Source organism: Rhinichthys klamathensis, unplaced genomic scaffold (genome assembly GCF_029890125.1).
Source record: "Rhinichthys klamathensis goyatoka isolate OS25496 unplaced genomic scaffold, OSU_Roscu_1.1 h1tg000476l_1, whole genome shotgun sequence".
NCBI lineage: Eukaryota > Metazoa > Chordata > Actinopteri > Cypriniformes > Leuciscidae > Rhinichthys > Rhinichthys klamathensis.
In genome coordinates, this window is record NW_026606964.1 from 942,501 (window position 1) to 955,981 (window position 13,481).

Genomic DNA, 13,481 nt, shown 5'->3' on the forward strand with positions numbered 1-13,481 from the left:
ACGCAAGGCGCGAACTCTCCTGTTCGAACTCGTTCATCAAAATGAACTAATCTTTTTTCGAGTCATTGACTCGTTCATCAAAACGAACGAATCTTTTTTCGAGTCATTGACTCGTTCATCAAAATGAACGAATCTTTTTTCGAGTCATTGACTCGAAAAAAGATTCGTTCATTTTGATGAACGAGTTCGAACAGGAGAGTTCGCAAGGCGAGCATTTGTGCCTATAAAACTTTAACTTTTTTATTTATTTTTGAAATGACCGATCGTTTCGCTAGATAAGACCCTTATTCATTGTCTGGTATCGTTTAAAGCCCTTTGAAGCTGAACTGAAACGGTCATTTAGACCTTGAACCGTTTGGTGCCCAGCAAAGTGCATTATATGGAGAAAAATCCTGGAATGTTTTCATCAAAAACCTTAATTTCTTTTCGACTGAAGAAAGAAAGACATGGACATCTTGGATGACATGGGGGTGAGTAAATTATCAGCAAAAGTTTTTTTAAAAGTGAACTAATCCTTTAATGCATCAAATAAAAAAACATATGAATATTTAGTCTAAAGATTCAATAAAATGCGTATAAGTGAAAGACCAAAGCATCTGTAAAACATAAGACCCCCGTTTGTGTTACCATCCTAATACTAGAAATTGAATAATATTGGAAATGAAAGCCTTTAATGTTAATTCAACCACACAAGGCCAAGCACATAAAATAAGCCCTGAACATCTGACAGAAACACACAAAGACGCAAAGCTACTTAGGTTCACCATGTGCACAGCATATAGCAGAATAATTTTCAAATCTAATCCTCAGTCATGAGAAATGCATGACGGCAAGTGCACAGAAGCACAGAAGCGGTGTGTGTGAACATCCAGACGGGGACAGGAGAGAAATCAGTGAGAGACAATGATGTAAAAATAGAAAAAACAACAAGAGAGATGATGCAAGACTAACAATATTCAGGAATGTAATGCACGGTGCACTGAAATCTGTTGCCCGCGTGTCAACCATGACAGCCGGTGAGAGTGTGTGAGGGATGTTGCGTGGCTCTCGGCAGTTTCTCACGCAGGAGTGCCACAGATTCAGACGTTTGACTGAGTCCTGGCGAGATGTTACCATGACACCCGGAGGGAAAAAAACTCAAGACACACACACACACACAAGCCTGAACGCTTCCCTGAATCTATGCTCTGCGGCAGATCATGTTCATCAACCCGAAACAAGAACGACAGCTCGACTGATTCTCTCTGTAAAGTCACGTCATTTTGGATGCAAAATACATAGTATTTCTCTACCCACCCTCCTATGTACCATCAATAACATGATATATGAATATGGTAATCATTCAGTAGGTCTCATCATCTGACACCATCACTGTGCCAAGCTACCAGCATTATTTTTGTTAAGGGTGCTATGCTATTAAAATACATTTTGATTAGAGAAAATTTTGGTTTTTAGATTTGAAAGCCAAAAATCCATATTGGCCGATAAATCCAAATTTGTATAGAATTTTTGAGAGCCTGATTACAAAAGCAAAAGTCTCACCATTAAAAGCCATGTCCCAAACACACAATTATCATGTTTTATAATTAATTCTATGGTAATTTTATGTAGATTTATATGACAGACTGAACAGTATTTTCCTTTTTTAAGTGATTCCCATCATATTTCAAGCAACCCATCATGTTGAACAGTTCACATCTGAGCGTCTCAAGGAAATAATCCATTATTTAACAGTTTTAATATATCGGACAAATGTTCTTATCTTTTCTTATTTTCTATGCAATCATTCAAAAACGATTCATTCTTCCCAATCCCAAATAGAGCTATATTCAAGTCATCTGGTGAAGTTGTTTTCAATGTCATTTCTTTCCAATATCACGCAGCCCTAGTATTCAGCATTGTATAACACGGATCTTGGGTTCAGGAGGGTGTGCTTTCATGTATCGATGACAATATCCTCTGCTCTCAATGTCAAACATGCATGTCTACTTAAGATGCTAATGCTAATTAGCTTCATAGTATGGATTTGGCACAATGCAAGTGTAGCCAGAGTGTGCTGTTTACTAATTGAGCTAACATGGATTATCAATTGCGGTCGTGCTGAGAGGATGATTATAAATCACTAGGAACAAAAGCTGTTGAAGGCATTGAGATGTCACCAGAGCCCAGCAGGAACGGACGGACTAATTAGCTTGCTGGCTAAACACAATTTATCAGGGCTTGACAACATTAGCAGTGATGCTAATGAACAAACTACGATTATAAACACACCAGAGGGACAAATCTCGTGTGTGGAACTGAGATTAGCCATTATTCACAATGTGGTGAACAAGAGGAAACTTCCCAAATTCCATTGCTATTACAAAATCATGATGCTTTTCCTGGAGGAAAAATGCATCATTGAGAAAAAAATATTTATTTAGCATGAGGTGGTCCGAAACTGGCATGTCAAACTCTGCCCAATGAAGTTAGTCACACAGACTCACAGACTTTTTTTTTTTTTTTCTGAAACATCAGTTTAAATGGTAATGGTTTCATTTAGCTGAATGAAGCTTACATTTTTAGCAAATTGCTCCTCTCTAGAGTTATTTTTCGAACGTTTATCATTGAATGGCTTTCCTGAGGTAAATGTAATATTACATGACATTGTTTACAAGCTGTTATATTGACATCATGACACACTGTTTGAGACATGATACATCTCAGTAAGTTGTAACGTATCTTTCAACATTCCTTCTGACGTTCATTCATGTTTATTTCATGCCATAACTAGTCGTAAAGAGGAGGAGATGATCAGTTCATGTGCCGCTTGAACTGGCGCTGCAGCTACAAATAATGTTTAGTGAATTTTTGTTCATGCATAGACTAAAACATCTCAGTTCATTCAAATGAAGATCAAATAAATTTGATAAATCGATAATGTCAACCCAGCTCTATTGTCCACACATCTGACAGGTTTACCTGTTATAGATTTGCGTGCACAAAATAGACACTGGATCAGTCAAAACGCAATTAAACATCACCTTTCGGACGTACAAAACTGTTCCAGCCGAAACCAAAAAACACAGAAATTTCAGTGTATCGCTAGTGATAAACAGTCAATGTTCCTAGCCATTCCCAAGCATGGGGAAAAGAAATCGAAGCACATGCAGATAAGATAACCACAATAACAGTTGAGAAAAACAAGTCCAAAGCGAGGACGACCTCTGCCTTCTCTCACCCTTCCTCGGCTAAAGGGATTTGGAAACGAATGTGATATCTTGACATCTAGTTTATCATAAACACGGGCAATCTGTATTCAAAATACATGGAAGCCTTGCATCAGAAAACAACATGGTGGATGTAGAAAGGCCATGTTTTCACCGACCCACAGATTAAGCTTGAACAGATAACGGACTGCACACTGTGAAATATATACTATTGCCTAATATCCCAAAATAAAATGTAAATAGTGTGTAAACTAGTGTTGCACGGTGCACCGATACTTCAAAAGTATCGCGATACTCGGAAATTAAAAACTTCACGATACCTAAATTTATTAGTATCGATACTTCTAAGAATGACCGCGTTCCAGATTTGTAAGAGAGTAATGCATGTTGGTGTGTGCAACGCACGCTTCCAGTACCTCCCTATGTACGTCTGTGTTTTTCTCCTCATGCGCGTGTGACAGGGCGCGTGAACTGAACGAGCAGAGAGAGCGAGAGAGAGCGAGCGAGCCCCGGTCGCGCGCGCGCACTCTCTCTCTCTGCGGAGCCAGGCGAAAGGATAAGGCTTCACCGTCTCAAAACTAAGCGCTGTCTTGCTCTCTCTCTCTCTCCCTCGCACATATTAATCAAAATAATTCGACACGATGGTAAGGTCGGGTGACTAAAGTTTCATGTGGAGCATTCGGAGTTTTTTTTTTCTCCTGAATTACCGCTGGGTGTAAATTGTGGTAAAATACGTTGCCTTATCTTCTCTGAATCGTTCCGCACATTCAGCTGACATAAACCACACTTTAAATAAACGAAAAAAAACTATCCAGTCATGAAATGTTTTCTGTGATGACAGTGGGATGTCCTAACCGCCTGGATAATCACACAACGCGCACACGTCCGATAATGACACGTCCAATTCGCGAACTAATGACTCATTTGAACCGATTCGTTTTAATGAATGGTTAAAACAACTGATCTGTCTGAATCGGTCCGGTGTATAACTAATCGTTAACACTTTGTAATAAGAGTTCATTTATTACATAAATTACATAAAACAAATAAAAACACTTGTTTTTTCCCCCCGAAAAAGCATATGACTACTTTTTTCCACACAGTGCTATCATGAATCGATAAGAGAATCGTTAAAGAATCGGATCGATAAGCAGAATCGTCAGTGGCATTGATATTGATAAAATCTTATGTTTCTTATGATAACTGAGATAATGCTGCTCTAATTTTATTTTTAATATTTTTCATATTTCATATTTTGTTCAAATGGTTAATATAGCCTATCTGCTGTTCATATGTTCATTTTTTAGTGTGTTATGATTGGAATGTTGTCCCAGTTTTAAAATAAAGCACAGCAATGATATTTGAGAGTGTTTCTCCCTTTTCAGGAAAAGTATCGAAAAAGTATCGAAATCGCAATTCTTGACTTGGTATCGGTATCGAAACAATAATTTTGGTATCGTGACAACACTAGTGTAAACATAATGAAATAAGTATAGATAACTGCTTCACACAGTAGCATCACTCATGGTAGTCTCATGGTAATTCATAACTAGGTTTAGGGATGGACATTCATGCTTACTTGTTTTCTAAAAATTGCACGGTTGCATATAAATCACATTGTAAGAATTCATGCGAAATCATCAAATCATATACAACTATTTCTAATGTGATTGAGTTGGTAGTATTCGACAATGATTGATCACATGTACAACAAAATGCTGATAACCATCTAAAATGTGCTTTTTATAAGGCAAGAACGCATTCGTGATATTTTTATGTCAAAGCATAAATAGACATGCACAAAAGACACCTCTACCAAAATACCAGTTAAGCGTCTTTACATGCCGAGCGTAATCAGGGTAATAGGCAAAAACATAGGCTACTTGTTAGCTTAAACCGTTTATAAACCCGAAAAAATTAGCTTAGGGCATTTATATGACCGGGTTAAAAACTTTCAAGTAAACACACCTATTCTCGTCACGAGGCCAGAAACATCCAGTTGTCATATCAGAAAAATAATTATAAATAAATCCAATTTGAAGTCAGAATGTCTCAGGCATTTTGCCTCTAATACATTCAAACTGGAAATGAAAGTTGAAGTTAATCACATTAGAGATCAGCGTCTCTCCTAAAGCAAGAAAATATATGCATGCACACTACATACCCGGTCTTTGTCGTCGGCTACATCACACAGCACGTCATCCAGGTCCAAAATCCCCCCGTCTCCATGTTCTAACCGATGGACCTGTATCCAGTAGCCTGGGTCCTAAGAGAAGAGAAGTGGACAATCAGTGTCACACCGACATCCCACCATCTCAACATATCCATGACTTGTTGTCAGTAAAAGGCAACTAACTTTAGGCGAAAGAAAACTGTCAGGATTCCTGGCAAGAACTTGCATAAAACAACCAGAGAAGAAATGGAGGAATGTTCAGTATTGCATTGAATGAGATAATAGCTTATTTAACAAAGTATAAATGCAAAAATAACTCCTTTAACCTCATATTTGTGGGAGTTATATGTTTTTACGCTTATTAGAGAATCACGTCATTAGCTTTCTGCCGTCTTGTACCAGAACAAAGAAACCGGGGATGGATTGGAAGGATTAAAAAAACACACATTTGAAAATGAAAATCTGATGAATCTTAACAACATCACCAGCCAGTCAGTGTAATATCCCTCTGTGCGTGACCGTGTGTCCTGACTGAACTCATCTGAAGCGCTGTAATCTCATAACTGGGCACAGCTGAATAACCCACAGTCAGCTTGGCATCACACACACCCTGGAAGAGCTTCAAAGCCAGCTGATGATGAAGAAGAGATGGGAGAAATTGGGGTCGCACACCGAAGGAATGCATGCAAGTCTATGCCGACTTCAGTCTACGAGGGCCATTTGACCACCAGAGTAATGACTGATCTCCATCTGTAGCTTTATCATCCATCCATACATCTATATATCTATCGTTTTTCCCTTTTCATCCCTAATCTGATGCATTTCCAAGTAAAACTGGATATGCAATCAGAAAAAAAAGTTTGGCACGACCCATTTTAATCCATAAGAACGACTGGATTGGGAAAAGTCTCAATTCTGTATGTCAAATATTTGGAAGTAAAGGGTTTCTGATGACGTCAGGCTAAATGAAAAGACATTGAAAAGAGCAAGTTATATATAACATATTATGAGAAATAAATGCACAGTATTGAAAAATAAAGTCTCAGTTGTGAGAAATAGATACAAAGTCACAATTCAGATTTTTTTATATGTATAATTGTGAAATATAAAGTCAAAATGTTGAGTCACAATAGTTTTTTGTCTTACTAGAATTTGAAAAATAAAGTCACAGTTACAGGATGTAGTGTGTGTGTGTGTGTGTGTATATATATATATGAATTGTGCAGAATAAGAACAGAAACATTAAAGCAAATACATAATCAATTTGAATGTAAAAGTATTTTTAAAATAGCGGAAACAAAAGACAAATGATTAAATATCCAATATTATACATCCAATATCCAGCAGTCAAAAAGTCAATATTGCTAAATTAAAAATCAATCTCTAATACCGATGGATAACCAATATATTGTGCATCCCTAATGTCGACTAATTTTCCCTCTTAGTATTTCTCCTAAAGAACGAGAGAGATACGAATTTTTTTTCCAGATTTTTGCAAGCATTAAAAAAAACATAATTATACATAATTATAGCAATTATATAGAAATATAGTCCATCCTAATACTTCACCAACCACAAAATAATTCAGCAGAATAATGAGTCACGATCGAATAAACAGAAATTTGAACCCATTCAAAAGGAACAATGTCAACCAGTTCATCCAAGTTTTAACAGAGTTAATCTGGAAGACATTTTCAGGCCACAAACCCAGAACAAGACTCAGCAAATATTTGAACAAATTCGCTGCGGAGACGACATGCACCGCTGGCCAGCGCTTCGTCCTCCCACAGTCACCGAGGCCGTTAAAACCCAGCGACTAACATGCAGATTTAACATCAAATGGACCCAATAATCACCAGGAGATGGAGATGAAATGAGAGGGAAAGGCTTGTTCTCCTGTTTGGAGGGATGTGTGCAGTTATTATTTATGAAGGAGGGTTTGCAGGGATAGTCCATGCGTGATTTAAGAACAGAACCATTGCACAAGGAGAAAGGAAGACATTGTCCCTCCGTGATGTGAGGGATGAAATATTAAAGCATGAAGGGCAAAGAAAGATAAATGAAGCAGGATAAGTAGTTTACCCCTGAGAGAGAGAGGAAAGTCGAGTGTGTCATGATATCCTCTCACTACGCATCCAAAACCACACAATAACAAGTTGACATAGTGTAATGCATGTAAGTCATGTGCAGATGTGGTACAATAAAGGGGTTACAAGTAATACTTTCTGTTTATGTTCATGCAGCTCTCAACTAGTTGAACATTGCGCAACCAACACAATCACATGAGTTCCAGGAAACACACATGCTGATAAAACACACACCTTGAAGTTACTTGGATAACACTTTCTGCCAAATGAATAAATGTAACATGAATGATGTGTTAGTTAGCATGCGTCTATTATCAGCCGCTCACACCCTGCTATGTAAAGCGCTGTGAGTGCAGAGAAAAGCGCTATATAAATGTAACAAAATATTAATTATTATGTTCCAAGAGGAGGTTGCCACGCTAGAGACATGATGATGGATGAAGATACGCGCCGAGCACACAGACGCCAATGCATTTAAATAATGTTACCATAAAGGGGTCACAAGTAACACTTTTTTGTTCATATAGATCAACTGTTAGAAAATGGACATCAATGCTTTTAAGTAATGTGTTAAATGAAGGGGTTACAAGCAACACTTATTTCTTTTTTCACATAGCTCAAGAACATGTTGACATGAATAGGATAAAAACACAAACATTTTAAAAAGCATTTTGGGCTTTTTTTTTTAATAATATTTTTTTTTAGGGGGAAAAAAGAAGAAAAAAAGAGTAAAGCAGGCTTGTTAAAATATTGCATTTTACATTTGAAGAACTTTTGTGGGTCAGATCCATCATCCAACATGCTGGAGAGAAACAGAGAGATCACTGTGTGCCAAGAGCTTTTTAATCCAAGACAAAGGTTGTGAAATAACTAGGGGTGTAACAATATATCGTGTCACAATACACTCACCTAAAGGATTATTAGGAACACCTGTTCAATTTCTCATTAATGCAATTATCTAATCAACCAATCACATGGCAGTTGCTTCAATGCATTTAGGGGTGTGGTCCTGGTCAAGACAATCTCCTGAACTCCAAACTGAATGTCAGAATGGGAAAGAAAGGTGATTTAAGCAATTTTGAGCGTGGCATGGTTGTTGGTGCCAGACGGGCCGGTCTGAGTATTTCACAATCTGCTCAGTTACTGGGATTTTCACGCACAACCATTTCTAGGGTTTACAAAGAATGGTGTGAAAAGGGAAAAACATCCAGTATGCGGCAGTCCTGTGGGCGAAAATGCCTTGTTGATGCTAGAGGTCAGAGGAGAATGGGCCGACTGATTCAAGCTGATAGAAGAGCAACTTTGACTGAAATAACCACTCGTTACAACCGAGGTATGCAGCAAAGCATTTGTGAAGCCACAACACGCACAACCTTGAGGCGGATGGGCAACAACAGCAGAAGACCCCACCGGGTACCACTCATCTCCACTACAAATAGGAAAAAGAGGCTACAATTTGCAAGAGCTCACCAAAATTGGACAGTTGAAGACTGGAAAAATGTTGCCTGGTCTGATGAGTCTCGATTTCTGTTGAGACATTCAGATGGTAGAGTCAGAATTTGGCGTAAACAGAATGAGAACATGGATCCATCATGCCTTGTTACCACTGTGCAGGCTGGTGGTGGTGGTGTAATGGTGTGGGGGATGTTTTCTTGGCACACTTTAGGCCCCTTAGTGCCAATTGGGCATCGTTTAAATGCCACGGCCTACCTGAGCATTGTTTCTGACCATGTCCATCCCTTTATGGCCACCATGTACCCATCCTCTGATGGCTACTTCCAGCAGGATAATGCACCATGTCACAAAGCTCGAATCATTTCAAATTGGTTTCTTGAACATGACAATGAGTTCACTGTACTAAAATGGCCCCCACAGTCACCAGATCTCAACTCCAATAGAGCATCTTTGGGATGTGGTGGAACGGGAGCTTCGTGCCCTGGATGTGCATCCCACAAATCTTCATCAACTGCAAGATGCTATCCTATCAATATGGGCCAACATTTCTAAAGAATGCTTTCAGCACCTTGTTGAATCAATGCCACGCAGAATTAAGGCAGTTCTGAAGGCGAAAGGGGGTCAAACACAGTATTAGTATGGTGTTCCTAATAATCCTTTAGGTGAGTGTATATCTGTAACGTGATGCGGTGAAGGCAGATAGGAGGCTGGATCCAAACGCAGTTTACACGCTTTATTTAAACAAACTATAAACTCAAACAGAAACTCAGAACGCGGAACAAGAATCTTAACACTGGGAAACCAACACTCACGTTAATCCTGAAACATATACCAACTCACCAAGACAGGGCAGAAACACAGGGCTTAAATAATCAGGGACAAACGAGCTAGACAGGATAACAAGGGGGCGTGGTTAACAAGAAACACCTGGGATAACTAATGGACAAGACAGGGAACCACTAAACATGACAAGACACAAACCCACATCGTGACAATATCGCAATACAAAAATGCAACAATATGAATCGTGGATAGTGACAATATATATTGCGTTTATCTCACCCCAGTTTAGTGCATTATTCCAGGCAGTCGCTCCCAGGCTGTGGAATGCTTTGCCTCTTGTTTTACGTTGTGCGAACTCAGTTGATTCTTTTAAAAAACAACTGAAGACTTTGCTTTTCAAGCAGGCTTTTGGTTAGTCAAGGTTTTTTTTTTATGGTTGTTTGTAGTGTTTTTATTTTTTATTTTGTGGAATGTATTTAAATTGTATCATCTATTACATTTTACTGTGAAGCACTTTGTGATGTTTATCTGTGAAAAGTGCTACATAAATAAATTTTCCTTACTTACACCCAAAATAAAATTTTTATTTGTGGGTCCTGATAATGCCTAATGTCTTATGCTATACCAGTAAAAGGTCATTATTTTAAATATATTCGTCTAAAATAATTCTGTATTTTCAGCTTCAGAATTATGAATATTTTTATTTTGGTGTCACTATTGTCCTGTGCATTGGGTTAGCACCAAGCCTATTCATTTCCACCGCCTATGTAATACCAAATTTAGCATTTTTATCAACAGTACATTTACAATTAGCCTTTTACCATATGTCTTGGAGTATCGTAATAATATCATATCGTGAGTTCAGTATCGGAATCGTGACATGAGGGCATCGTTACACCCCTAAAAATAACATTAAACTTTTTCCTTTCTTTGTCTCGGACACTTGTGTCAGTCAACCACTGTCACAACAATAACATCACCAATATGATATTATGAGACACAAAAGAACAATGGATGTGATCTCTGGATGTGTTTGTGACAGGTGGCATTTCACTGAGAAGTTTGTGTATGAAACTTGATATACGGTATGTGACATGATGACCTGCGATTCATTCTGAGAATGTACAAGTAAAATCCATGAACAGAAACAATATTCAACGTAATTGTTTTATTAGGCGTAACACAACATAATATAATGCATTTATAAGTAACGTTCCTTTACACTGACACACACACTGAACAAACATTTCTTTGTCCACCGCAAACACATCTATTATCCGGCGCTCACGTGTCCCGAGTGGAGGTCGCCACACCAGAGACGGGATGATGGATGGAGAAAACATTCCAGGATGGTGTGAGATCAGAGAAGACAGGGACGCCTTTGTCAACGCGTCATTTATAACCCGATGAAGTAATACAACCAGGTCTGAGTCACAACGCTGAACAAATCCAGGCTTCAACTGAACCAACGAGGAGCAGCCCAGACCTCATCCATCTCAATCCAGGGGAGGAAAGAGTGCATCAGGAGAAGAAAGAGAAACAATGTCCATAGCCAGCTGCAGAACTTGTTCAAATATTGTTCTTTTCATTAGTACCGTTCCCTCGCTTTCATTTATTCTTTCAGATGCTGATATAAGCATTCATAAGTTCAAAAGTTACCCGCCGACCGCCACTCTTTTTTATCGAAGCCGCAAACTTTTCCCAGGAGAACGGAAAGGAAGTGTATGACACAATAGAGACGAACGCTCAATGAAAGTATAGTTCCTTGACAAAGAAGAGTGTCTTTACAAATCCGAACTAACCACAAGCTTTATCTTTGCAAAATCAAGTTGGTTGTGCGACATGTCATGACACTTTCCAATGGCTGTAAAGCACCTACTGTTTCAAAGAGCTATTGTGAGCAGCACACCCGAGGCAAGAGACGTGTGTGTGAGAGACGCTTGATCCCGCTCACAGCGTAAATATACCCTCCTGCTGTAAATGTACTTTGAAAATTGCATGTTTCACAGGCTGGGAAAAAGTCATAAAAAATCTACAGTGGGGTCCAAAAGTCTTGAGACGACATTGAACATCTCGATTTCTTTTCCCATGTATAGGTCTGGAAATTAAAAGACAAAAATATATAGTCATTTATACAGGGACAAATAGTAAAAAAAAAATAAAAAAATAAAAAAATATTTATATATAATATAATAATATATATATATATATATATATATATATATATTATTTATTATTGTAACATTTTGACAACAAAAAAAATCAATTCAAAAATTCATAATTTGTATTCAAAAATGCATTATATATATATATATATATATATATATATATATAGGCTATATATATATCAATATTAATATATATAATTATTATTTATTATTATTATAAAATTTTGACAACAACAAAAAATCCATTTAAAAATTAATAATTTGTAATGAAAAAAAAGTACTACATTACAACAATGCCAAACAAACACATTCTTCTCATGATCTCGGGTAGTTTGTGCGCAGTCAAGAACTTTGCTTTCCAGATGAGTCACATTACATCACTTCCTCCGGTGGCGATAACATCACTACAGAACTGATCTCTGTTACGATCTTTACAACACAAGTCTATAAACTGTGTACAAGAACACACTTGTTCTTGTTCTTTGACAATGAAAAGCACTTATTGATGCACCTGATTTTTTGGAGTCAGACGTATTGAGCATGAAAATGCTAACACAGGTGAACAGGTTTCCCGCTATAGCTTTTACTACATTGTGTTTCTTAGCATGAATGAAATGTTGTATTGACCAATCAGAAGCCAGGTTAATAACTCTGTTATTACCTGTAGATATTAACCGTTATTTGGCAGGGTTAAAGATACTTATTATTCATAGACTAATAATCAAAAGCATGTTTTAAAGCGTAATACAGAAGGTGCATGTCAAAAAAAAATGATTACCTTTAAATTCTTCCAAAGATTTATGATCGTTTTAGTAATAGTGTTTAAAAAAAATGTTTGGGGGGAAAAAGGTGTAAAAACTGATGTTGAGATTTGCTTTTATTTATTTGCCGTTTCACTAGTATGACTAGTAGTTGGTCAGAAGTTTTATGGTTTGTCAAAAGCAGAATAGTTGGCCTGCACAGTAATCTAAATAATTATTCATAATGACTTAATTATTTATTGTTAACTGCAAAAACGGTCATGTGACCTAAACATGCTCCATGCGGCAACTACATGAACTGGTTTTATTCAAGTCAATAATATTTAAAATGACCGAATCAACTTGACGAAAGCAGGTTACGCCAATAAAACGATTCCTATGGGTCAAGTGAGCCAGAAGACAACTGTATAAACTGTGCAATGTCACATTTAACTTCACGCAGCTGAGGCCACAATTGATTATATGAATAAATCCACCCCAATCTGTGCGTTTGTGCAACCATGAGATTCATCAATGTTTACAGTAGGCTTTCAATCTATCTCCACCAGACTGAGACAACATGACACACAGAGCTTCAGAAAGCGTTGATAGGCATAGACTTCCAGAGGCCTGGCGCTCATTAATAGCTGTTAAGTGTGCGTGTAACAGCATGTCTGACGGTCCATAGACACCAGCATGATTAAATGACAACGCTGGCACAGAGACCACCTCGGGTTTCAACGGCCGGAAGACACTCTCACACTGCAATGAAGACGTGGGTCTGAAAGGACAGAATATGATGCAGATTATGATGCAGTGTGAGGAAGGCGAACACCTCTTCATTCCCCGAGGCGCAGCTCATGTGT

General features: G+C 37.9%; 1 protein-coding gene across 7 annotated transcripts in view; it reads right to left on the bottom strand.

Moving 5' to 3' along the window:
- Positions 1 to 13,481, bottom strand: part of pard3aa (par-3 family cell polarity regulator alpha, a) — a 516,365-nt gene that overhangs the window by 437,022 nt on the left and 65,862 nt on the right. For all 7 annotated transcript variants that reach the window (XM_056237053.1, XM_056237055.1, XM_056237056.1 and 4 more), the window contains exon 2: positions 5,374 to 5,475. In XM_056237053.1, coding sequence (XP_056093028.1) covers positions 5,374 to 5,475 — 102 coding nt within the window. The remainder of the gene's footprint in view (positions 1 to 5,373; positions 5,476 to 13,481) is intronic.